We start from the raw sequence: 27,413 nt of genomic DNA on the forward strand, positions 1-27,413 counted from the left end.
GTGTGTGCTGAAGAGCATATCTAAACTACCTTAACTATGGCATGAAGTTAAGGATCATTCCAAATACAAATTGGCTTTTCACATTCTGAAAACTTGGAGGGTCTTTACCATGTAGTACCTTGTCTTTGTCTTGTTCTGCCACTCCTAGTAAGTTAATTTTTTACTTTACATTTTGCACAGGCTGCCACAGAGGAAGAAAACAGCCACGGACCAGGGAATGGAATGCTAAATGCCCCAAGTCTTGGTTCTCCAATTCGAGTTCGCTCAGAGACCACCCAGTTAGACAGAGATGTTCCACTGGTGCGAAAGTTACGTTCCATTCACAGCTTTGAACTGGAGAAGCGTATGACGTTGGAGTCTAAGCCCGACACTGATAAGTTTCTTGAGACCTGGTAAAGAAACTGTGTTTTCATTTTGCTAGGATCTTTTAAGGGTGTGTGATTGGGATACTGTTATCTATGCTGTGTGAAGAGCAGGAATGGAGCTGTTGAGTATGCTTATGCAAGTTACAGCAAAGTATTTTTAATAATATTGCTCAATTAATTGATTTCACTGCTTGGCAGCTACTTTAGAAAATGATTACTGCTAGAATACAGTTGAACTGGACTTCCATACCTGGGACTTTAGTAATCCAAGACCTAGTGGTTGTAACCCTAGTATTTATTAACTTTCTTCAGTGGCATACTCTTGACAGTCAGTACAAGTCATCCTGAATGAGAAGGTTGACATCAGGTGCTCAATAGAGGCAACTTGAGATTAGGCTATATAACATGAGAATGGAAGTTTACAGGAAGTGGAGTGAAGAAGTTAGAAATCCACCTGCATGCAGCAGACTTAGTTATGCCCAAAGGTGTTGCACCAATATAAAAAAATCTTGGTGGAAGACAGTGAATTGGAGTTTGAAGGTAGAGAAGAGAAAGATCTATGGAAATTGATTCAGTTTGCCTGTGTCTAGAAAGAATAAGGGGAGAGGGACAGTGAAATTTGACTGAAAGGCAGAGGCTGAGTGGGGACAGTAGAAGAGAGCTGGGGTGATTCATAGGGGAGCTAGGAATTTGAATTTGGTTGATGAAGCAAATTCTGCAAAGCATAAGTAAGGAATCAATCAAAGCAATAAATAACATTCTTCTTGAAAATGTATAATCACTGCTGTGGGAGACATCTGTTTCTTCTGTTCCTCTTTGAGTTTCTGCTTTGTAACAAATTAAGTACAGTGGACATCTGTGGTAACCTCACTATTGAGTTTTTTTCTCTCACAATTCTCCCTTCTGGTAATTATATTTACAATACAATCTGATACATTACAACTGAAATTAAAGATGTGTATATTTCTAAGACCATCCACCCATTTTTACTTGACATCATACTTATTTGTCTCAAATTGTGGATCTTTGAACCATTGCAGGCTGTTCTAGAATATGACAACAAATTTTTATATAAATCTAATTTTCTTCTTCTGAGAACACTTAAATATAACTTGCATTATTTAATTAATTCTTAACTAATTCAGATATTAACTTCTTTTCTCTAAGTTTGGAGAAGAAGCAGAAAGACTTGAAAGTGGCAGAGACTCCTGTTGCTGCTGTTCCTCCTCTTTCTCAGAAAACATCTGTTCCTGCTCCTGTGACTGCCCGCACGGACCATGTTTGGCACTATGACGAAGAGTATCTTCCAGATGCTTCAAAGCCTGTGTCAGCTAATTCTCCTGACCATGCTGATGGTGTTATGAGCAATGGATTTGTAGCTGTTAACCTAAGCTCCTGCAGGCAGGAGGTTGATTCTAAGGAATGGGTGATAATAGATAAGGAACAGGACTTGAAGGACTTCAGGACAAATGAGGCTTTAGGGCACAAAATGACTGGAAGTCCCTCAGATGAAGAGCCAGAGGTACTACAAGTTCTAGAGGAGCCCCTTCCAGAAGAGCAGTCCAGAGAGGGCGGTTGGGCAGGAAACAATGTCCATGCCAAGAACCAAACTTCAGGGGTGGAGTTTGTTCTAGACATGGAATGTCATCCTGCTGCATCTGAACAGCTTACAGATAAATTGGAACTTCTGTCTGGAGCTGCAGGACAGCTTCTTGCAGCCACCCCTACAAGTCCTATGGAAGCTCAAGCAGAAGGAGCACTCACTCCGGTAAGAAAACCTCTGTTTCATTCAGAATTGTAAGAGGAAATGGTAAAGGTGGTGACTAAAATACAGCAGTGTAGCAGAAATTCCTAGTTTCAGCAGGTATGGGACTTGATTCTTGAAGACTGATCTTCCATATTCTGTTACACAGCTGTTTACAGTCACCCTTGGAAGTGCTAATTGTTCTGCAGGTATGATCCACAAAACTGCCCACCTTTAACAAAGAGTTATCTATCTACATATCTGTTTATCTAAAGAAGCTCCTTGTGCAGCTCCTAATCAGTGAGACACACACATGTGAACACATATTTATTATATTTGCCATACATAAACATAAAATTACAGTTGAATATGTAAAATACTGTGCTACGGTGTTTCATATGTTCCAGGAAAAATATAAGTGGCTGAAATTAAAGAAACAGTTACTTGCTCTCACCTCTCACTATAATTCCTGCAGTGTTTGCTTCTGGAATTCACTTTGTTTCTTCCTGTTACTTCAGAAATTTATAATGGTACCTATACAAACAACTCGTTGCCTTTTATAAAGTGTTGATGCTTTTCACTTCTAAAATACTTCTGCAACTCCTACTTTACCCCTGTATTTTTCACTAAGACAGTTTGCTTTGCTTTCGTTGCATATCCTTGTTTTTCTTTTTCTGTCTTTTCTGAAGAATTCTCTGTTGCACAGTTTTTGAACATTTACTTTTTTCTCCTGTCACTGTTTCTAAACAAGGGACTTCTTTGCCTTTACTTAAAGTGTAAGTGATATTAATGGTTAAGTGATTCGGAATCACCTCATAGTTTTATTTCTCCCCCTTTTAAAGTAGATATTGTGGCATCTATGATCTAAAGGTCAATTCTTTCAAGTTCCGTTGAGCCAAGAAAACTGGCTATATTTTTTTTCTTGTATCACCACTTTTTGTGAAAGTTACTGCCAGCTCATTAGAAAAAGAAACTTGTCACCAACTAGTCATTTATTATCAGGTGTGGAATATCCTTTACAGTGTAAATGAACTACTCAATGTAATTAACTATAGCAGCACAGTAAAATTTCAATTATGCCTAGGTTCTCATGTAAAGGCAAGATCATATCTTTCATATGTTTTATATAATAGAAAATACAGAACTGTGTTAAACAACAGATTTTTGAGATTTAGTTTGAAATATTAGTTGCATGAAAGAATTTTTGATGGTTAGAAACCTTTAAAGGTGAAAAATTATTTTAAAATTTTAAGTTGTTTGGTTTTTATATTTTAAGGTCAGTTTTAGCAAAACAAACAAGAAAAAGCAGCACTTGGTCCTGTAAAAATACTAATTATCAAGTGTCTTTATTTCAAAAGCCATTTAAAACAGCTTGTAATTTTCTATGCAAATGCACTATACAACTGTACACTTTATACAAATGTGGGGGAAATAGCTGTTTTACTTTAAACTAAAAGTAGAGGTGGTACAAATATAATCACAGAATCACAGAATAATGAGGTTGGAAGAGACCTCTAAGATCATTGAGTCCAACCTATGCCTTAACACCTCAACTAGACTATAGCACCAAGTGCCATGTCCAGTCTTTTTTTAAACACATCCAGAGATGGTGACTCCACCACCACCTCCCTGGGAAGACTATTCCAGTGCTTTATTATTCTTTCAGTGAAAATTTTTTTTCCTAATATCTAACCTGTACCTTCCCTGACGTAGATTGAGACTGTGTCCCCTTATTCTGTCAGTTGCTGCCAGGTGGAAGAGACCGACCCCCACCTGTCTACAGCCTCCCTTCAGGAAGTTGTAGAGAGCAATAAGGTCACCTCTAAGTCTCCTCTTCTCCAGGCTAAACAACCCCAGCTCCTTCAAACGTTCCTCATAGGGCTTGTGTTCCAAGCCCCTCACCAGCCTCGTTGCCCTCCTCTGGACACGCTCAAGTATCTCAATGTCCTTCCTAAACTGAGGGGCCCAGAACTGGACACAGTACTCAAGATGTGGTCTCGCCAGCGCCGAGTACAGGGGAAGAATGACCTCCCTGCTCCTGCTGGTCACACAATTCCTAATGCAGACCAGGATGCCATTGGCCTTCTTGGCCACCAAGGCACATTGCTGGCTCATATCCAACCGGCTGTCGACCAGCACCCCCAGGTCCCTTTCCGCCTGAACACTGTCCAGCCACACTGTCCCCAGCCTGTAACGCTGTAGGGGATTTTTGTGGCCAAAATGTAGAACTCGACACTTAGACTTATTAAACTTCATGCTGTTGGACTCTGCCCATCCATCCAACCGATCTAAGTCTCTCTGCAGAGCCCTCCTTCCGTCCAATGGATCAACACAAGCTCCCAGCTTAGTGTCATCTGCAAATTTATTAATGGACTCAATGCCCTTATCCATGTCATCTATAAAAATATTAAATAGAACTGGTCCCAGTACAGACCCCTGAGGGACACCACTGGTGACTGGTCGCCAGCTGGATGCTGCACCATTCGCCATCACTCTCTGGGCCCGGCCATCCAGCCAGTTCCTAACCCAGCGAAGAGTGCTCCTATCCAAGCCGTGGGCTGCCAGCTTATCTAGGAGTATGCTATGTGAGACAGTATCAAAGGCCTTGCTGAAGTCTAAATAGACAACATCCACAGCCTTTCCTGCATCTACCAGACGAGTTACCTGGTCACAGAAGGAGACCAGGTTGGTCAGACATGACCTACCCTTTGTAAACCCATGTTGACTGGGTCTGATACCCTGGCCATCTTGTAAGTGCTGTGTGATAGCACTCAGTATGAACTGTTCCATTATCTTACCTGGTACTGAGGTCAGGCTAACTGGTCTGTAATTACCAGGATCCTCCTTCCTACCTTTTTTGTAATCGGGTGTCACATTGGCCAGTTTCCAATTGCCTGGTACCTCACCAGTGAGCCACGACTCCTGATAAATGATGGAGAGCGGCTTCGCAAGCTCATCTGCCAGCTCCCTCATCACCCTAGGGTGGATCCCATCTGGTCCCATTGATTTATAAATATCCAAGTGTCCCAGCAGTTCTCTGACTGCCTCCTCTTGGATAACAAGAGGACCATTCTGCTCCCTGGCACCACCTACCAACCCCTGAGGACAGTTGTCTTGAGGATAAGCTGTCCTACCAATAAAGACTGAGGCAAAGAAGGCATTAAGCATTTCCGCTTTTTCCTCATCTTTAGTTACTAAGTTGCCTGCCTCATCCAATAGCGAACCAAGGTTGGTTATACCCTTCCTTTTATCATTGATATATTTGTAAAAACTTTTTTTATTGTTTTCAACAGAAGTTGCCAAGTTAAGTTCAAATTGAGCTTTGGCCTCCCTGATTTTTTTTTCTACATGCACTACATGTACTACAGTGCAAAAAATGGACATTATCTTTGAAAAGGAAGAAGCTTCAGAACATGGGAGCAGAAATGGTAGCAAGCAAAGTCAATTATTATAAAATGCATTGGAAGAAATACTAGCTGAAGTAGAAACTCAAGTGAAATTATATTTTACTCTGGTTTTGCAGGGAGATAAGTAGCATTTGTCATTACTTCAAAAAAGGGGAAAATTAATATAGTTTATGTTATGCTGAAAGGGCAAGTAGTGTTGTACGTGCAAGATGAATGGCAGGAAGGAATTTGGTGTTTCAGAGGTGAATGATGTACATTAGAAAATATAACTGACCTGGGAATAAAGAAATTAGAAATTACTTAGCCAGTTTAGTAGCTGGGGACAGAGTGTGCTATATAGTGTGTCTACTCCAACTGTGATGGCAACTTGGGATAGTCTTCCATCTACTTCATTAGCCCTTGAAAGCCACACAAAGCCTAAGAGGCTATTTCAGAGTGAATTTTCTTTTTGGCCTTCATTGGTGTATTCCACTTTATAAAAGATACTTAAATATTCCCTGTGAAGTGTACTAGAACCCGGTTCTTATAGGTGAGTGTTCTTGTCCCTTCACTGGGAGCAAGTGTGTGTGTATGCCTCTTCTTCCTGTCATTCTCTCTGTTTGAAGGTCCTGGTGACCTCAGGGAGCTGCTTGGTAGAGTCATTTCTTTCTTCCTCAGAGTACTTACCCTGAAACTGTTTTTTCAATGTGATCCTTGGTTGTGCATCAGATGTTCTTGTTTTTTAGTATTTTTTCTAGGTAGCACCTTCCTGGCAATAAAAATAATAGCCAAAGGTCATACTTTACTTTTCTGCTGACTTAAATATACTGCACCAGTTACTAAGGGCAGACTTAGATCCAAGAATGATAATTTTAAGACTATAAATCAAATGTGTGTTACTAAAAGGGGTTAAAAATAGATTTTGAAATTATAGTCGTATAGAAGCTTAATATAATTACTGAAATAGTTCACTCATTTCAAACAGCTTGAAACTCTAGGACATGCCATCATTCCTGATCATCATGCTTATGAATATACTTCCCATATGGATTTCTACTGATCTGCTTCACTGTTACTTAGAGGAAAGTACAGTTTTGCTTTTGGGCTTATTTTGGTAGGTTTGTTAAATATGCAAGCAATTATTTCAGTGGTGAATGAATAAAATAGTTTTTCTATCATAAGTCAAGTATTTTTAAAAAAAATTTAAAAATTAAAAAAAAAATTTTAAAAAAAATTCCTTTTTACTTTGACTCTTCTTTGTTCTTCATTTCTTTCAGAGCTTTACTGCTCTCAGTAAGTAATAGCATGGATATTTCGTACACGCACCCGTAATTTTATTTTCTCCTGAAGGAAAGAAATTTCTGGTCTACAGTCCTTCCATTTGTAGATAAATATTCTTCCTGAAATTGTTTGTGTTTGCGGACTTCCTGTAATTGTTGATAATATCACTTCTCACCTGTTATACACAGCATCAGCATTCTATTAAAAGTGTAAAGTTGCACCAGTTAAGACAGGAAACTTGAACTCAAAAAATAAGAGAGAAAAATGTGTAAGTTATTGGCTGGGGGATGAGAAAGTCTCAGGCATAAAAAATTACAGCAAATTGTGCTATCTATTATGAAAAAAAGGCCTGCAGGTAAGAGAAGTATTTTTCATGTTATCAGTCTTGGTTTTTTAGTTGCAATACAGATTCTTTGTGCTACCAGCAAAGACCAGTTTGATCTGGCTTAGTTGTGGGCACATGATCACATATCAGTTGAATACTCAGAGCATGCTAAGGGTGTATGTGCTGACTTTATGATTTAATAATACCTTTATGTTGGCTTTGGCTGCAGGACGGACAGTGTGGGATTTGCTGTAGTATCTACTGGTATGAAGCTAATTTGTCAAAAGAATTTGAGCTGATCTACACTAATAGTGAATTTATACTGGAGCAGCACTTTGCATCATAAGGCTGTGGTTTTCTTTTCCTACATCTGGTACTAAAGGGCTAGAGCTGGACTTTCTGTGTTGTGGACCCAGAGCCTCATTAATTTTCTGTGTTTGTATTGAATTGCAAAGAACTCCATACAGTGCTTGCACAAATCCTTGCAACATATATTTATCAAGTAGATATTTCAGTAAATAAGAAATAATGGATTTGAAGTAATTAGACATGTAACAGCTCTTTCCATCTTCATTTTCATTAAATTAAACAATAGTTTGCTTTGGTCCCACTTGGCTGACAACACAAATTTGTGTAGATATATATATATATGTGTGTGTGTGTGTGTGTGTGTATGTTATAGAAGAGGGTTTACTGTGTGAATCTATTTATTTTTGTTATTTAGAAATATTGCTGAAATGGAAATTTTGTATATCAAAGTTATGTTTTATCAAAAGCTTGCTCTTAAATTTTTATTTATTTCTAAGTTGTAAGTAATTTAATTTTCATGTACCTTCTATCCTCATTTGCTGCTTTCATGAGACACTGGAAATATTTTTTTTTTTAGTTGCAAGTCAGCTATGCATTGTGGGAACTGAAGCTTTAGTATTGACATAATTAAAATATACTTTTTCCTTAGAAACAGGAATGCTTGCTAGATGTTCTTGCTTTCCAAAGGATATATGTTAGAATTGCAAATACTGTAGAAAACAAAAAGTCACCTTCATGAAGCATGAAGCTTGCAGAAAATTTCCTTATCTCTACTCTTCATGGTTTTCTCTAACCGTAATTGGAACAAAGAATTGCAAACTATGTATAGCAATCTCATTTACAGGTATTTAAGTGTGTCACCATCAGATATTTATTCAGTACTGGAAAAGGTCTTGCAAAAAAACAGTTGATTTTAGTTTTGTATATCAAATCTATAGGTTTATTAGAATCACCAATGAGCAATTAAAAATGTACTTTGTCTAAAACTGATAGTTTGGAAGACTTTATAGTTCCTCTTCCTTTTTCTTACCTCTTATCTAAATGCTTTAATTAATGTAGTTCAAGATGAAGCAATTGTTCCTTGATTCTCCAGGCCAGTGTATCTTCCTAGTTTTGTCCCATATTTGGGAAATTTTATCAGAATTGTTTAGTGTTAACCTTAGTGATTAATCCTGTCAGGTGCAGTTCTTAATGTATGCTGTTATTGGCACAGCTGTAAAGCCTCCAGTGGGTGTATATGCTATAAATGTAGTATAATCTCAGAAACATAGGTTGGATGTTGTGCAGATGTGCTGTGTTTGAAAGGATCAGTCAGTGATCAACTAGCCAGCTATCAACTGATGTACACAATGTCCTTGAAACACACTCTGTTAGTTTATTACATTTGCCCTAGATTGTTACTGACCAGTTATAATAGTTGGCAATGGTTGGACTTAAAGAATCAAATTTTATATTCCAACCTAAATGATTCTATGACTCTAAGATTGAGTGAATGAAGAGGCTGGCTAGAGAAATTATGATTACTCTTGATTTTGATACTGTACTTTTGAAAATGGATGATGGAAAATGTGAAGATTAGACTTAAGACACCTCTTAAATTATGAACTTTCAACCTCTTAGGGAGTTGTGAATATGGTTTTTGAGGGAATGCATACAGGCGAAACATAAACAAGAATTATTAAAATATATTCAACCTTATTTTTTTCCCCGCCATGTTGTTCTCACAGCTCAACTCATGTCATATGCTGCATATCTCCACTCCAAGAATTTCAAGTCCCATCCTCCGCACCATGAGCCCTATAGCCTATCTATCCATCCACTCGGACCCTCTGAGGGAGGCTGCTTTACCAAGGAGTCAGCCAGCTGAGAGCCACTCCTCTTCCTCCCGCTCAACTGCTCGTAGGCAGCTTCCTGTCATTCCCTGTGGCAGCAAGTTCCCCCCTGTCATTTGCATCTCAAAAGCACAACTTGAGCAGGTGAATAAGTCTTGTCTTCATAGACGTGACTGCATTGTAGCAGTCATCTGTAAAGTTTAACAGTTTTCAGTTGCTCTGCACAGTCTGGTGCTAGGCATATGCTAGTCATACTGCTATACACAGCATCCTAAAAATGTTTTGAAAGATCAAGTTGGGGAGTAAGAACGGATCTTTTACGGAATAGAGTTGGGAATACTCTGTGAGGAAGACATATTGTCTCCCAAACTTAGAAGAGGGGAATATTTAAGAAGCTATTATTCCAGTTAAGATTTGTAGCACAAAGCATCTTTGGGTGTTCTGGAAGACAGATTCACTTCCTCAGAGATTTTTCTCTTGAAAAAATATAGGATTATAAAATCTCGAATTTTTTTTTTTTTTTTGCTTAATTTCAAACTAAGAATAATGGATTCCTATAATCACAGTATCAGCTGAATTTCAAATTGGAAAGATTTAATAAAATTTGGACTGTCTTAAATGATTTTAACGTGACAAAAAGGGACCTAGAAATAGTCAGATTGTTTCTTTGGAAATTAGCAAATAATAAATTTTTCCCCTACTTACAGTATATAAAATTAAGATGGCAATTATCAGGGGTCACAGGTAATGAGAAATGTCACTAAAGAAAGGGGACTTTTTATAGTTTTGTATTTCCAGTTTCATTTCAATATGAAAGACGAAAGCTTGCAATCATAATTGAAGTTAAGTGTAATTTTTGTATTGGTCACAAAAACATTGAGATCTGCTAAGTAGTGTGAGTTTGCATTGTTGGGTAAAGCAGTATGACATAGCATTAATGCATAAGACTAACATATCATCATCCATTTATATTTCATTTGGATTATATTTTGTGTTGCCTTTCATTTCCAATGTATTTTTCAGTATAAAAGTTCTATATTACAGTTTTTCTCAGTGAAGAATGAACAGGAGTATTGATATTAAAAGTAATTCATTAAGCTTAGTTTCAAAATTCTGTAGGATCATTGGTGTGTGATAAAAGGCAAACTCCTGACTGTTTTTTTAGCTGAATATAAAAAAAAAAATTCTGTGCTCAATGTATAAAAACAAACAGTAGCTCCTCAATGTTCGTGATTGTGAAGTTGATGGGGTACCAAAATGCCACAACTTCATGATGGCTGACATATTGAGTATGGAAAGGGACCTAGGAGAAATTAACTCATTAGGAGTTGAGCTTCAGTATTTTTCAGCATTGGTTTATATCGTAGGATGCAAGATGACCTTAATGTCTGGTTGGTGGGGGTTTTTTTGTTTGGGTTTTTGTTTTTGTGGGGTTTTTTTTTGTTTGTTTGTTTTGTTTTTGGTGTTTGGTTTTTTGGTGTTTTTTTTTTTTTTTTGTTTCTATGGCTATGATTTAAGTTTTTCAATCAGAATCTATTGCAGGTGTAATTAGCAAACTTAGTAAAATGTGCACAATGCTCAGAAAAAGCAAGCTGGCACAGAGGGTCTTCTCTGGCTTCCTTAGTACCCAAAAAATAAATACAGCTGCAATATTAATAAGCACTGCAAAGTGATGTACTTTGTCATGTGAAGAAGACCTGGCATTGTGTCAGGTGCTGCTACTTGGTGGAGTGAACATTAAGCCTCTTCTTTCCTTTTACCTGGTAAGTGCTTGACTGCTGTGTTGCTTTTTGAGCTGTGATTTGAAAGTCATAACTGTGTTAAGAATTACCAGTTTGTCATTTCCTATGGAAACTACAAGCATGTGATTGTTTAGTTCATTCCAACAATGAAAGCCTCATATACTTTATGGCTCACTGAAGAATTCAAAAACTTTTGCAAGTCCTTTATCTTTTTGACATATTTTAAATATTTAAAAGAATTTTATTGTCATTCATGTTAATCTGTGTCAATATTTCGTACTGAATATATTTTCACATCTTTCCTTCTGTCTGCAATTTGGTTCATCATTCATAACTAATGAATTACAGAGGTCAGGGATCTGTACTGTTGAATTTATTTTCATGTATTAAAAAATAAGAAATGATACATTTGTTTTGGAATCAAGCAAAGCAACTTTCTTTCCAGATTTTTGATGAATGAGGGCTCAGGAGCTCTAACCTATCTGCCTGTACTTTGGTATCAGATAGAGGACGTCATGAAATCTCTGTATATTCTCTGCTTACTAGTTCAGAGGGGCTATAAGATGTAGGTTGGTCTATATTTGCTCCATAGAGGTCTCTTGTCTTGCCATACATAAATTATGAAAGAGAATTGGAGTGTTTTCCTTCAGCTCTCCTTAGTTATTCAACTTGCAGCATAAAGAAAAGAATGTGGCAGCATTACAGTTCTCAAAAAAAAACCAGATGAATTCTTTGTGCTTGGGTTTGAAAAGTGTATCTGGAGTGCTATTAGTGTCCTTCTCATCTACAGCATGGTCAAACTGTACAGCAGATCCTCTTGAAACCTAACATTTTTCTTCCTTTCTGCAAATTTTCCAACCAGATGAGTTCTCTGTTCATTTAGAGAGCTGTATTGGGTGTTGTGTGAGGTCAATGGTAAAGGTGATGTAAGTGCAGCAACTACTGGCCAGGGCTGTGTGAGAAGATACTGCTTAAGTAGTTGTAGTGCTAAATGTGCAGCTGTGTCCAAAGAAACAATCAAAATCAGTGACTGCAGATTTTTATCTCTGGTTTCTCAGCTCTAATTCTCCAATAAGATAGAGAACACCTCTTCTAGCCATGGCAGCAATCTAGAATAATTCTAAACTGGCTGCTCAATATGATACAGCCCTTAAAAAAGGTGGATTCCAGTTTTGTCTGTCATTCAGGTGTATTTTCTTTTTTCAGTATGCTTAATCAGGTATGTGCAGGGAGGCTAATTTAAATTTAATTATTTTATAGTTATTCAATATGTTAGGGAAGGCTAATCCGTGTCTCTCAGGTTAAGCAATTGGAATTGTTGGGCACTTATATTTTCTCTTCTGTCTTAAAATTCTCAAATTTCTACCTTTCTGGAATATTTAAAAAATATTTTGTAATTATATACTTACATAATTAGTTACAAAATGTTCTGAAATCTTCCCGCACAAGAAGCTATGGAAATGCAAGCCATCACTTTAATATTCATATGCAAGATGAGAAATAATATACTGATCTGAGCTGAAAAAGATACCTTAATTTTTAAGCATCTCACTGGAATTCAGGGACATATGGAAGAATAAGGTAAGACCTCTTGACATGTTCAGGGGTTATTTAGAGAAAGAATGCATATCTCTTGTATTTTTTTTTTAATCTGCTTCAGGTTTATGAGCTAGGAGTGCACATAATTGTTGTAAATTTTGTTCTTTTTCATTAACTAATTTAGTATGTTCGCTAGTTTGCAATAGCAAGAGAATGAACATTTACATTGTTTTTCACATTTAACAATCCCTTTTAGACCACAAATAAACAAACAAAACCCCAAAGTGTTCTTTTCAAATTTGTCAGTGGTATTGACTTGTCATGTATGGTAGGATTGCTATAAAACTCAGCTAGTTAACACTCTGGTTTAGAATTTAAAATATCATGAAGGGATACATTAGTCTAAAATCCTCTTCCGAACTTCATTTTAAAGATGGCAAATTATCAAAAATAGATGTGTTCTTGAAAGAAAAGAGGGAAAAGGTTTCTTCTGTTTGGTGAGTCTGTGCTTTTACTGCTACCATGGTTAAAACCATAGTTTGTCTGTAGAAAAAAGGCTCTAATTTCAGATTTTACAGAATTGTTATGCCTCTGGTTACCTATCCTGTTGGAAACTATATGGAGTCAACATGAGGTTTAAGTTAGGTTCTTCCCTGTTTTAATCAAGGCAGAGGTTCAAGGAGTTAGCCCAGCTTGTAGCTATAAGAACTGTTTCATACAAGGTAGATTTGATTTGAAGTAGGGAAAATGTGCAGATGTTGTTCCATTTTGCTCATGACAGGGTAATTGTTAATAACTTAATTTTTCAATAAATTTTACTCTGACTTACATTCTTTTAAGCAACTAGATTTTGTATTGATAATGATGTTTCTAGAAAAATTTTCTTTTATACACTTTTCTATTGCAAACAAGTAAAAATTCTTATTTGTTACTTTTATCCAAGTGTCAGAGGAAATTGCTTGATACATAGAAATCTAAATGCTACCTTTTCAGAGAAGTCTTTTGTCTGAAGGAAATTCTTCAGGCATACTTTTTTCTCATCTGCCTTTGGAGTAAAGAAGAACTAAATAGTACAGCATGTTAAATTCTTCCAATGGAAAGTTTTCAAGTTGTAAATTAAGTAATTAAGAGTTGAGGATGAGCAGTCAGCATGAATGACGTAATTTTTCTTGAGTAGTGTGTTGCCGTAGAGAACATTTCCATTTGTAGTGACAGAACCATTTTGACTTTTCTGCTTCTGCAGGTTTCTCTACTAGAAGCAGCAGAAAAGTCATGAAGGTCTGGACTTAGCCATGGTAATAGCATCTGCATATACTGAGTCAAAAAAACCCAAACATACAAAAAGTGATAATTGTTTTACATGTCTGTGGTTTCTGGCATCAGCAGTGTTTTTATGATTCCCAAAATTTGTAATCACAACTTGCAGTTATTGTTGTCTGTCCTTGAAGTTACCAATTTTTAAAAAAATTATTCTTTTAAAATGCCAATCCTATAGAAAACATGTATGTTTTATTACAGTTTTCTAACATCATAATTTCATTAGCATAAAATAAGTAAAGATGTTTCAGGAAAGCTAAGTGGTCTGCGGGATTTTCCATGGAGAGCTGATTAACTCTGGGGTCAACAATTGTTTCCATGACAACACTTCATACTATAATAATGTTGAAATAAATAGATGGTTACAGTTCAGAACACAATGACTAATGATTATTTCTCCTGTAATTAAGTCATAATTGATCTAATTAATATAATTAACATTGTGCCTGTAGATAAGTCTACAGTATCATCCAGAAGATAATCTTTAATTTTGACGTATTTATTTCTTAAAATATTTGTCTTCTATTATTAAAATCATATATGATTCTAATGCAACTGTAATTACAGGGAAAAAAATTCACACCTCTGAACTGTGCATTGAGGCAAATCAATGTTTTCTTTGAAAAGAACCAGTTCTTTGGAAGTCAAGAAAAATACTATAATACTGACCATTTTAATAGCAGTATCACAGGAGTATTATGTGAGTGTTATGAAGTAGTAGTCTGTAAGTGCTTCTGCTTTCCATCTCAGCAGTAAATTTCAAGAATGTTCTTCAATTGGTTTATGCATTATATAGCAGTAGTTTCAAATTGAGTACTTGTTTTAGTCATGTTACCAAATTAATTAGCCATTTATTAGCAGTCACAGTCATTCTCTAAAAGGAATCAAAGATATTATTTTTAGAGCAATCAGTATTTGTCCTATTGGATATTTGAGGATATAGTTTTATATCAGAACAAAAAAAAAATCTAATTTTGTTTGGTAAGTTGTGTAGGAATAACTGAAAAGGGAAGATGTTTAAAGAATTCAAAAGTTAAGCCATGGCTAATAAGCCTTAGAGAAAGACTATACACACAGATCTCTATATTCTTTATCCTCAAAAGCTCTCCCTATCACATTAGAGAATTTGGAAACACAGTTGACCATTTATAGCTCTGCATCTTATTCCATCCTCTTCCCATTTCTTGCAACCTCCACATAAATGAATGCCAAAATTAACCTGATAGAAGAAATAATATATCTGAAGAGCTGTGGAGAGCAACATATGCCTCTTTTCAGATAGATATAAAAAATCTTCATATGTTACTTCTCTTTAGTCTAGGATTAGGGCCTGCCACATGTGAGTTTTTACTAAAAAAATGATGGTGTCCTGAGCCCCAGCAGTTCCTACAAATGCCTGCAATGCTTGCAGTACTATATATATGGGGCTATTGATAAGGTTTCAGTATCAAAATTTACAATAACGTCTAGTCTAATGTTCCATAACACTGAATTACAGCCATATGTTTCTCCTGTTTATCCCCCTATTAGTCTATTTGTAGAAACAGCCAATGTACTTTAGTAAACATACAATTAATTATCTTTAACTTCCCTGCTGTGAGCTTAATCTGGGAATGGAATGTAAGGGGTACAAAGGATTACACTCCAGAAAGTCAGTAGGAGTGATAGTAGTAGGTAGGGAGGATTTTTGGGAGGTGGGTCTGTTCTGAACAAGAAGCTGTGAGCTGTCTCCCGAGATGTGAAGCGTAGCAGTGGTTTATTTGTGTGAGAATGGCACTGGCAGTAAATTACAGGACAGTGCATAGTATACCCTTGGCTCTTTCTTACAACCTGCAGTTCAAATTTCTTTGCAGAGGCATAATATTGTGCAAGGAAATAGAAAGTAAGTGATATAAGTAAAGAAAAGCTCATGAAGTAAGAGGAAGCTGGTGAACTGGAAAGATTTAGGGAGATTTTTTGGTCTTGCGAATCAGAGTTGCAGTTGCAGACTTGTGCTAACATTGGTTTTGTTCCTACTGCCTATAGAGCTAACCATAGGTGAAAAAGAAGCATGGAAAAGAGAAAAGATGAGGGGGGTTTATTCTCCTGGATACAAAAGCTTCAAGGTTTACTAAGGTAGGAAAGATGTTCTGAAGAGTAAACTGATTAGGTGAAGTGTCTTCAGAATGTCCAGTAATACAATGATGATATATTAATAGGAAAAATTACAAATACTGAAAGGATTAGCAGGAAACAGATCTGCACACCTTGTGTCTAAGAGGCCCGAAGTCCTGACAGCCCTTGACATGCAGAAGTATCAGACATCATGAGTGGAATGAAGAAGCTATTGCTGATATTGTACAGTAATCCATATTCACACCTTTATGTCTTTCAGATTTAGCAACTTTGCAGACCTAAACTCAGTATTTTGTTCCTCTACAATTAGCTATATACGTACACAGAGGCATTCATGCACGCATATCACTTACTATTGCAGCCTGTCAAAGGTTTAAAAGGAGGAAAGTTTATCAGATGCTGTAAAGGATATCTGAGAGATATTTATGTTGTTGTTTTGGTCTTTTTCCTTCTTGACATCTTGACACTGTCTTATAAAATTTTCTGAAGAAATGCAGGATAATTTCTCATCTTGGTTCAAGTGTGAATTTGAGGAAACAGAAGGGAATGAAGAAATTATTTAGGGAAGGCCAAAAGATTCAAGACTATGGTGGCAGTAATTTCATTCAAATATTTTGGAGTGAAAGGAGAACCTTGAATTCATTGTTCCATATATTGTCTCAGCCATTTTTAGTCATCTGTTGTATCACATAACTCCTGTTGAAGTATGGGGATTGCAATAATCAGTGTTATAAACCAATTATCATAGTGAGCTGAAAGGTAGGATTTTAAGTTGTATTCCTCATATTTTATTTCTTAGATTAATTGTAATCCTTGTTCCTTAGGTTCAGTGTTTTACATAAATGATATAATTAACCATAAAAATCTCATAAGATGTGTATTTAGTGGCACAAGAAATAAATATATGAAGATCATTTATGACTACCCATTTAAATTTATTGGACATATAGATGAAGTGTCAAGTCCAACAGGGGTATAATCTAGTTCTTGTACTTTGAGAAGACTAATAAGAGGTTTATTGACCATGTGAGAAAACAAGTTTTTGTTTGTTAGTGAATAAAAATCAAGAAAGTGATATCTGTGTTCAAAAAGCCTTTTCTGAAGGTATGAATTATTCAGTAGTACCAGATCTTTATTGATACTTAGTCATCTAGTATCCTTTTCTTTTCTCCATTTGTTCAGTGTTTCTTTTTCACAAATAGCTCCTGCCTATTTGATTGTAGGTGGTTCAATAAGCCTAGTCTCCTCTTTCTTCAATGTAAGGGTTAAATCTGTATGGCCAAGATGTGCCGGAAAGACTAGAAAATTCTCTCTCCAGATGTGGCAAAGGATATGAAGTCTATTGAAAAATGTAAATTAACTTCATATCAGAGCTGCTTACTTCTAGCAAAGAATTGACATATGAGAGAGGTGTCACAAGGAAAAGAGTTTTAATGTAAATGCATTTGAGCAAAGGAGGATTTAATTGCAATTGCAGTTCTTCTGGAAATATATCAAATAGATAAATACCCTTCAGAAAGCAAATGCCTAAGGTTGTCTCATCTCTGTAAGTTGAGAGGACACCCTGATCATTCAGGGTGTCAGAGGACACCCTCTATTCTGAGGGAAGTCATCCTTCAGGTATGTGGATGATAACGCTGGTGTTTTAATCCTGAATGATTTGGATTGGCAACTAGATCAGCTCATCAAGTGAAAAGTTTGAAAAAGGAAATATTTACACATCCTTACTTTTGAGATGCATCTGCAGCCCTGGAGAGCAAGGTATTGAAACAAGCTTAAGACAGAGCTCAGTGGACATCAAATGCCCAACTGATCTCTCCAAAATTTGAACCTCCTCTTCCAAGGATAATATTGCATTAAAATTTCCTGAACCCACTTTTACCCAGATTGTAGATCAGAATTTTTAAGCAAGCTGATGATTTTTGTCTGACAGGCCAAAATAAGTTCCTCTGTCATATGAAAGCAAGTCCTTCAATGTAGGCTACCTCGAGCAGTGCTATCTTAGGGCAATTTCCTACATATGTATGAAAACTGATGGGACAGCTTCCCTGTTTCATAGACTTTTTTTCTTGGTTGTTTTTTTTTTTTTTTTTTTTTTTTGGTTTGTTTTTTTTTTTTTTGTTTTGTTTTGGTTTTGGTTTTTGTTTTGTTTTGTTTTGTTTTGTTTTGTTTTTTTTCCCCTCCAGTTTTATCCATTTTCCTCTAAGGAGTTCTCTCTAAACTGTTTTTTAACACTCAAGATTTAGGCACTAAATGATCTAATTATGAAAAGGTACTTTTAAAGAGAATTTTATTTCCTCTGTTCCTTCTGTAGCTGAACTGATGTTCTTGGATTCTCTCAGAAGAAATCTTTTGCACTAAGAAACACTTCACTAACTCAAAAGGGAAATAGCATTTCTTTCAGATGAAAAAACCTGGACTGAGAGTAAGAGGAGATGAGGACTGTTTTGCCCAAACTAAGTAACCTCAGATTTTTCTTCAATGAACCATTTTAATTCAGCAAACATGGAAGACTGTATTGGTCCAAACTTGAAAAGAAATTATAAAGGAGACAAAAAGTAGACTCTTACTGCAGATCTCTGTGTGGGGTTTTTTTGGTTTGGTTTGGTTTCTACTGTAAGTAGTACCAATGTACTAGCTCTTGCACAAGCCTAGTAAGCTCAGCTCAGCACTGTGTATAACTTCTCTAACAAAATCAAGTAAAATCTGTATTATAACATAGCAGAATCCTATCAACACTCCACTAGTTGTCTCTTCTACCAGTAGTGAATCAAGGAAGTGTTTTAACCAAACTCAGACTCCAGCTTCCACTTTCTGTTGAGTAAAGATTGTGTCAGATTAATGAGGCTACAGAATAAAAAGAAACACAGAGTTGAACTCTCTGTCCATGTAGAAAAACATGTAATAGTATCCCTTGATTTTTAATTTTTTTTTTACTATTTACACCAACTTACTCCATCAAATATATATAAGCCAGAATGTGAGATATATAAGCTCTTCATGTGAGAGTGCATTCCTCCATGTCTCCAGAGACAAAACTTGTTCATGTGCTCTCTCTTGTGTATGTGCTCTCTCACCCTCTCACCTCACCATTCTTGCATTTGTGTCTGTATCATTGGCTGTCTTCAATTGGGAAGGTGATAAACAACTCCATTTGGGTTTTTTCCCTTTTTGAAGGGAACTACAGGAAGTGGGTTTATGCCCTTCAAGTAGGGAGAGATATGAATGCAGGTTTCCCATTTCCTGGACATGTACTCTAACATTTAAGCTGTGCCAAAGACAGCACTCATCGTAACCAATTGTTTCTCAGAGGGAATCTGACTTATTGATTTATCCAGGTTTTAGAAGTGCTTTACATGTATCTATTGGATCAGACCTGTTAGGGGATTTAGATATGTAAGTATTTACTTTTTGAATGTCTTAATCACCTTAGGTAAGGAGATATCCTAACCAGGTTACTTAGTTAAAATGGGGCATAAGCTTCAGTAGGAAAAGTATTAACTAATATTAGATACTCAGAAAAGTTATTTTTCCAGATAAACTATATTAAGAGAATGGAATTTCTGAATCTAAATGTCACTGTGTTCTTTGTCTTCTGCATTTGTCTAAAAATATTGTTGTGTACTTGTTAAAGATTTTACATTTATATTCTAAGAGTATTCAAACTAAAGTAAAAAAATCTGTCTGTTAAGTTGGATTCATTTCCAGGGGGGTTACTTGCTAACTGTAACATTTTTCACTGACATTGTGGGTTTTTTTCCTATTATGTATTTCTGTCTTGGGATGATAGACAATTTTTTTTCTACTTATCTACATGTACGTTATGAAGTTAGGGTATTATTTGAACATTGTGATTCATAGGAATCATATAATGTATCTTGAAGATGTGGAACCAAAGCTGCTACTTAAAAGATGTTACTTGTATAACATTCCTGAGTTTCTCACCTTTTTCTTTAATTTTCCAATGCAGATAACAATACCCAGACCTTCAGTGGCATCCACACAGTCTGCTTCAGAGAGCTTTCACTATGGCCACCAGCTGGAGAGAAGAGAGCAGGATGGTCAGTCTGTAGAACACACCGTGGAACTTTCCTCTCCAAAGGAAAGTTTGCCAGGTTTGGTTGGGACAGAAGATGCACTTCCAGCTAGTGCCAGCAGACCAGATTTGGAACTTAATATTAGCCAAGAGGTGCTTGACAGGGGAGGACTTGTCAAAGAATCTGTCAGTGTCCTGGACTGTGACCAAAAGGACCTACCTGAACACAATGGGATACAGGAAGAGAAAGAATTTGGAAATATTCCTGTGGAGGAGGCTGAGGAAGAAGGGCTTCCAGTGGTTTCTGAGGATGCCATTGAAATGCTAAGCAAAGAACAGAATTCTTCGTTGCCAGGAAACTCAAAATCTGCAGAGGAAGAACCTCTAACAAATACTGAAGCAGCTCAAGAATCAAAGTCAAAGCCTGTCTCTTTGGTGCCAAATCAAGATGAGGTTCTGAAGTCAATAGCACCTAAAACATCAGAATTGTCTCCCTCAAGACTTAATAACGCACATGTTAATAGACAGGCAAATAAAATAGCAACTGTTCAGGAAAATGGTTTTCATTCTGATAAGGAGGAAGTCCATAGCCAAGACCTGAAATGCCACCAAGTGGCCCTTACTACTATTTTGCAGCAGGAGAATAAAAAAGAGAAAAATGCTCCCAGAAATGGAGAGTTATTCCACTGCATTTCAGAAAATGAGAATTCTTATCGATCTAAGAAGGACTCAGTTAAATCTTCTTTTGTATTCAGGCAGAGTCGAATCCCAGTTTTAGCACAAGAGATAGACTCAATGTCAGATTCCTCTTCTGTTTCCGCAAAGGAAAAGCTTCTTCTAAAAAAGGCCCATCAGACAGACTTGGTCAAATTACTTATGGAAAAGAGACAGTTCAAATCTTTCCTTGGTGACCTCTCAAGTGCCTCTGATAAGTCACTGGAGGAAAAAATGGCTGCTGCTCCAGTACCGTTTTCTGAGGATGATGTCTTAGCTTCATTTTCTAGATTGACACTGGATTCTCATTTCAGCAAGCAGAATGAAGATAGCTCTTTATCTCCAAGCAGCCCTCAGTCCAGAAAAAGCAAGATTCCAAGACCAGTGTCTTGGGCAACCACTGATCAAGTCACCAGTTCAAGTTCAGCTCAGTTCTTTCCTCGGCCACCACCAGGAAAACCGCCTATTAGACCTGGGGTAGAAGCTAGGTAATGTAGAGAAAATAGAAATAGATTTTCAGGTTGAAAATGGATTTGAGCTAAACTGCAGTTACTGTGCAGGATGTAATGCTGTAGAAGTTCCACCCTCTAACTAATTTTTTAAAAAATGCTGGGCTTCAATTCTCTGAGAAACCTTACATTGTTGGAGAATGAATGAGGAGAAGCTGTTACACAAGAATGAGCCTGGTTCAGTGTTAAAACTAATACATCAATAGAAGTGTATTCAATGTTTTGAAACTTGACAATCTACACATTTTGTTGAAGTGGGGTCACTTTTCCAGAACTGCTGGTTATTTACAAACCCATAGAAATTTTAAGAAGCTGTTGTATTCAGCCCCCTTGAAAATTAATCTGTTCTTAATGCAGACATTGTAAATATTTGGAGACTCCAGCCATCACCATTGAGTCAATTAGCTATGCTCAGATCATGTCTAAGTAAACCAACTAATTAAAGGAGGGCAGAGTGAATTTTAGAAGACCTCCCATTTGCCATGTCTATATGCAGACAACCACAATGTAGTTTTTTCAGTGTCTACATTCCCAAGATAAAGATAATTTTGATAGGGTAGTGTAAAATCCTTTGAAGGAAGTTGTAGTGAGTCTTGTCATTCCTTAAAATTGTGTATGGGAGTGCACTGATGGTGTGCAGGAATGGATGTACCCCTCTGAAATGGCAATAAGCACTGCTCTTCAGTGCACTTCTTCCAACACCACCAGGAAATTCCCGTTATCCTGTAAACACTGAGGCTGCTTATGTGAGTGAGTTTATGTAAATATAAATACTGTGTTGATCTGAACAACACAGAAGCCAAAGCCTAGATCCAAACACTTCTACTTAATAGGAAAGTTGAGTTCCATATATCTGTTCAGCAATGCAAGCTCCTCCTTAGTTTCTAGTGATACAGAGTTTCTATTTGAATTTTAGTGAATAGGTGGAAATAGAAATAATCTTTCTTTGTTTCTTCTTAAGGTTGCGCAGATACAGAGTCCTAGGCAGTAGCAGCTCGGACTCAGATCTTATCTCTCGTCTGGCTCAAATCCTGCAGAATGGATCTCAAAGACCAAGGAGTTCTACCCAGTGTAAGAGTCCGGGATCTCCTCATAGTCCAAAAACACCACCCAAGAGCCCTGTCATCCCCCGCCGCAGTCCCAGTGCCTCCCCTAGGAGCTCTTCTTTACCCCGTACTGCCAGTTCTTCTCCGTCCCGGGCTGGGAGATCCCATCACGATCAGAGGAGTTCATCCCCACATTTTGGGAGGAGTAAATCACCTCCTAGCCATTCAGGCTCTTCATCTTCTAGGAGGTCCTGCCAACAAGAGCACTGCTGCAACAAAACAAGCAAGAATGGTCTGAAAGGATCTGGCAGTTCTTTCCACCATTCCCCAAACACTAAGACTTCCACAGGAAAGAGCAAATCAACTACTAAGCTTAGCAGATAGGAACTGGGTCTTGACAGGTATAAAGTCTCCTCCTAAATCTGATGCATGTTGTGTCTGTGTACTGTGTATTTAAAAAAAATAATCCAAAAAAGGTATATTTAAAAAAAGGTGTTGAATCTGCACATTTTAAAGAAAGTAGCCATTGTAAACTATTCATGAGAAAACATTCTGTGTAAATAAGTGGCCAGGCTTTGCCTTAGAGAAGGCAGCAAGCAGATCCACAAGATGGGAAGTAGAGGCTAGGGTAAGAATGGCTGGGTAGTCAAAGAGGTGCAATGTATTTAGAGTGAAAGAGTATCTTGAAGGTGAGTGTTTTAAAATGGTATTAATCTCAATGTGTTTAGTTTCCCTAGTTAGAAGATTTGGCCTAATTATTTAAGGCTTTGCATACTCAAGGAGTATGTAAGAAAGCCTGAAACAGTTATTCCCAAAATGACGTCACTACTCGGGAGATAAGTACTGTTCAAGCATTTCTTTGCAGTTTTAAAAAGCACACACTTTAGAAGATGATATTTCTACCTTATAAATTTCTTCCATTTTGAGATGCACTCACCTCTGAGTCACTGGGTGCTTATTTTGTCCCCTATCGTGGCACAGATTTCTTACCTAAATATCATATACCTTACCCCTCCTTGGCACTGATGAAATTTAAAAAATTAATATTTGACAAGATTTTTTTGTACCAGTACTATTTAGAAATTTGTTTAGCCGTAATTAGGATCCAAGAAGCCAGTTCTCAGTTCTATATCATACAGTTTTCTGGGAGTCGTAGGAGGGTTCTTCAAACCACATTTGGTAGGATTTGGAAAAGCATTCCTTCCTAGGAAATAAGAGAAAGGAGTAGATGTATGCCCTTCGCTGGATGTTACAGATTTACAGTAAAATGCAATATAAGTTAGAAAATAAGAACCTTTCTTTACCCCCTCAATTCAACTAAACAAAGAACCTTTGTTATTGCTGACTTTTGTTTTTCCATTAGTTATGGATCACTTAAACGACAGATCTTACAATGCAGAGATGATTACCAATCTAGTTTTGGGTTTTTGGTCATTTGTTTTCTAAAATCATGAGAGATGAAACAGAGATGAGGAAATTGTCTACTTTATGAACTTGATAGGTTAGGGGTGACAGAAATATACTTAACATCCTTACAAAAGCTGAGTATGAATATTAATCATCAAAGCAAAATATATGGAAAGAAATCTGAGATATTTATATATTGGATTCTTGTAATTCAGTTTGCCATATGTGTTTTTGATAGCCAAGCTTTGTGGACTCCCAGTAAAGTCCATGGTGTTTAATTCCTCCAACTTTATTAGGTAGTTACTTAGTAACATCTTGTGCTCTGCAGCAACCCTGTAGGGAATTAAAGGTACGGCACCTTTTGCTATATTCAGAAAAGCATTGCAGGTCAGAATAGGGACAGACAAGAACACAAGCCTGAGAAAGATGCAGCCAGCTCTTCTCTGTAATGATTCCTGTTGTGGAGACTCTGGATGCATAGGAGACTTGTCAATTACTGATCTGCTTGCTGTAGTCATATGCCTCTCCAGCCAGCATCTGTGTTTTTTTATTTAACCTCTGCCAAATCAATACCTTTGGATTTAAAAGGGAATATTTTGTCTCTGAGCTAACACATTCTAATGCTGCATTAAAGCTGCCCTAGAGCTGCACTGAATTTCACTTGCTTTGTCAGACTATGTTGATTTTTTTCTTTTCTTGGTATGTATGTTGTTTCCCATATGTAATGTAGCACAGTGTGGAACCTTAATTTCATTCAGGTTTCAAGCACTACAGATGAATGCAATAGGTAGGGTATACCTGCTTTTTCTGAAGAAACTGTACCATTGCAAAGTCCTATTCCTTTGTATTATATTGTATAATAGGTGCTATACCAATAATTGCATGTCCTCATAGTAAATTATAAAATATAAATATTTATATATACATATATGTATATGCTTATATAAACTCATTCTTTCTCATTTTTCATTTGTAATTTATGGACCACAAATAATACAGTTCCCTTTCTGTTAGTTCCTGTATACTTACCTCTTCTATTCTCACCCGCACCCCTGCCAAAAAAATCCGGAATGCACAAAGTCTAATAGCCTTTATACCTTGGTACAAAATTGAAGGACTGCTGGTTTCTCAACCAGCCAATGTTTTGTGTTGCAGCTTGGTTTTTTTTTTTAATTTCTAATTTCATGTGCACATTTGCATATGGAACAAGAACAAAGACTCAAAAGGTATTTTTATTTTTTATTACAAATAGGTCTTACTCATTTTTATTTCATGATGTGAGTTCTTAATTGTGAATACTTGTCATATAGGAACAGTGACTGTCTATGAATACCTAACGGCTGAATGTGACAACAACAAATTCCATCTTTTGCTTCCTGTTTTCTACATGTTTCTTTACGGTATACCATAAAAATAATTTGGTCACATTGTGATGTTTTTGTCCTGGGCACTTGCTGGAATTATTTGTTAAGGTGGTGTGGCAGCCCATGATTATTTTTCCTTATTTCTGAAAAGCATTCATTATCATCATGTAAGTTTATTCCTACGTTACATTGTCAGTTTTCATAAGTACTAACTTTATGCATCATTGCCTGAAAATGCTGAAGTTGAGGTGTTTATATTTTCTCTCTAGTGTAACAGGATCCAGAAACAGTAACTGCTTTACAGGTGAGAAAGCATATAACACCTCTTTTATTGTCTTCAAAGTACAGGCTTGTCCATTGTTAGACATGACTATGTAAAATAAACCAATGCTGTAGAAATTCACTTGTACTTGAACTACTTGACAATGTAAAAATAGTAAACTATGCCAAAAAGAAAAAGAGAAATCAGTTGTGATTGATGACACAGGCTTCTTTTGGTGATGGAAAAGGTAGAAGGACTGTATACCCTCAGTTGCTTTTTTGCTATAGATTCAACAGGATCTAAGGAGAAAATCATGAAGATGTGACTAGAGGAGCAATTGTGAATAACTTAGCTTGAGCTACCTGCTCTCCTTGAGTTTTTTGTTGCCTGATACCCTTCTCCCAAAAGTTTACAGAAATGCTTACTGTAGTCTAACATAGCAATCAATTAATGTTATTAAGTAATGGACAGCTGATCAACTCATACATAAATATTAGCTTAATATTTTTAGAGGGCCTATGTAATAATTAAGGACTCTGTAAGCCTCAGTATTTGAATGTGGAAATGGCTCTGCAGAAAACCACCAATGTACATGTGTGTGACCCTTGTGCAGAATGTGTGTGAATAGTTTTGGCAGGTTATCTGCAACACATTTTCAGGGACGGGGAAGATTTTTCTCCAGTGTACAAAATGTCTGCTGTTACTCTGCATAGAACACAGCAGTTTATGTAGGAATATTAGCTGGGAAATAATAAAATTCAAGGAGCTGTTGCTTTGTCTTCTTCAAGCCTCGATTTCTTTGGAGGGCAGTACAATGGAGCCATGACATGTAGCAGGTGTAGATGCTGCATGCTCATTTCCTCTTTATGGTGTATTTTGTGTTGTGGCCAGCACTTTAGAGCGTTTTTTAGAGAAACTGAGGCATGAAGCCTTTAAACTAAAATAGAACTTGAAATCACCAAACATTTCACACAGAGTTTTGTGCTACAATATTGCATGGTAAAATCAATCTAAGTTACAATCTCAAAAATCAATATTAATTAACCTCTTTATTAATTACAAATGCCAATTACTACTTAGGTAAAACCCTGCTAGAATAACAGAAAATGTGATACAGTAGAGCAATGTTGGCAAGTTGTATGATGCTAAGCACCTATCTACGGCTTGAGCAGGATCAATAAGCGTAGAAAATTTCACTGCTCAAAGGCAGGAGCAAGATGAGGTCTTAACTGCTGCTTATATATAATTATACAGGAGGCAAAGCCCTGCAGAGTGACACAAGGCATTCATTACAGCCACCAGCCGCATCCTGTCTTGGGAAATCTGGACATATTCTTAACTTGAAGTCTGCATGTTTGAGATCAAGCTTTCTTGCATACCTCACTAAAGTCTTGATGTATAAGAAAGGATTTGGTCCTATATATTTAAAAATAGCTTGAAATATTTTTCATCTGAAAAAGACTTGCTGGAGCTCTATAATCTACAATTTGTAGTATTATGGTAATAACTATTGCTGGGAAAACACACAATTTTGATTTTATATATATATATATATATATCTATAAAAAATACACATTTGTACTTAAGTGTATCTACATATACACTTATATAGATACTGTATATTATATAGAAATATATATATACATACATACACATGTGTGTATATACATATAGATAGTAAAAGTCTCAGCTATTCCATCCTGTTCACTGGAATTCATTTTCCAGAGTGAGCCAAGGCCTGTTTTACTTTGATTGACTCTGGTCTCCTTTTCATCTACTGCAATGTCCCTATGCCCTAATTCTGATTCTGTGTCTTTTTCACATTACAAGGCCTCATCCTATAGTCCTACTTGGGCAAAACTCCTGTAAGTCCTTCTTATTGCAGTAATATTTATGCAATCATTGACTGTAATGCTTCTATTTTTTTTTTCTTTTTCTCTTTGATGAGAATGTAGATAATGCCAGATTTACAGTACAGTCTTTTTCCTGTAAACAGAATTTTTCTGTAATGAATTTAACATTTTTATGGAACACTTGGAGGCATAAATTCTGGTAAGAACAATGTGATTATTCCAATTTCTTAAAAAGGTCTAATGGAAAATGAATTATATGTGCCTCCA

The 27,413-nt window shown here is 36.6% G+C and overlaps 1 protein-coding gene across 3 annotated transcripts in view; it reads left to right on the plus strand.

Moving 5' to 3' along the window:
- TTBK2 (tau tubulin kinase 2) overlaps nt 1–26,852 on the plus strand; it is an 82,238-nt gene extending 55,386 nt beyond the window's left edge. For 2 of the 3 annotated variants that reach the window (XM_053979729.1, XM_053979730.1), the window contains exons 12-16: nt 181–392; nt 1,533–2,133; nt 9,138–9,386; nt 19,926–21,193; nt 22,176–26,852. In XM_053979729.1, the coding sequence (XP_053835704.1) occupies nt 181–392; nt 1,533–2,133; nt 9,138–9,386; nt 19,926–21,193; nt 22,176–22,644 (2,799 nt within the window). In that variant the 3' untranslated portion in view covers nt 22,645–26,852. The remainder of the gene's footprint in view (nt 1–180; nt 393–1,532; nt 2,134–9,137; nt 9,387–19,925; nt 21,194–22,175) is intronic. The other variant, XM_053979731.1, reaches the window with a different exon arrangement.
- The last annotated feature ends 561 nt before the right edge of the window (nt 26,853–27,413 follow it).

The sequence above is a fragment of the Vidua macroura genome, chromosome 6, assembly GCF_024509145.1.
Source record: "Vidua macroura isolate BioBank_ID:100142 chromosome 6, ASM2450914v1, whole genome shotgun sequence".
In the NCBI taxonomy this organism is placed as follows: Eukaryota; Metazoa; Chordata; class Aves; order Passeriformes; family Viduidae; genus Vidua; species Vidua macroura.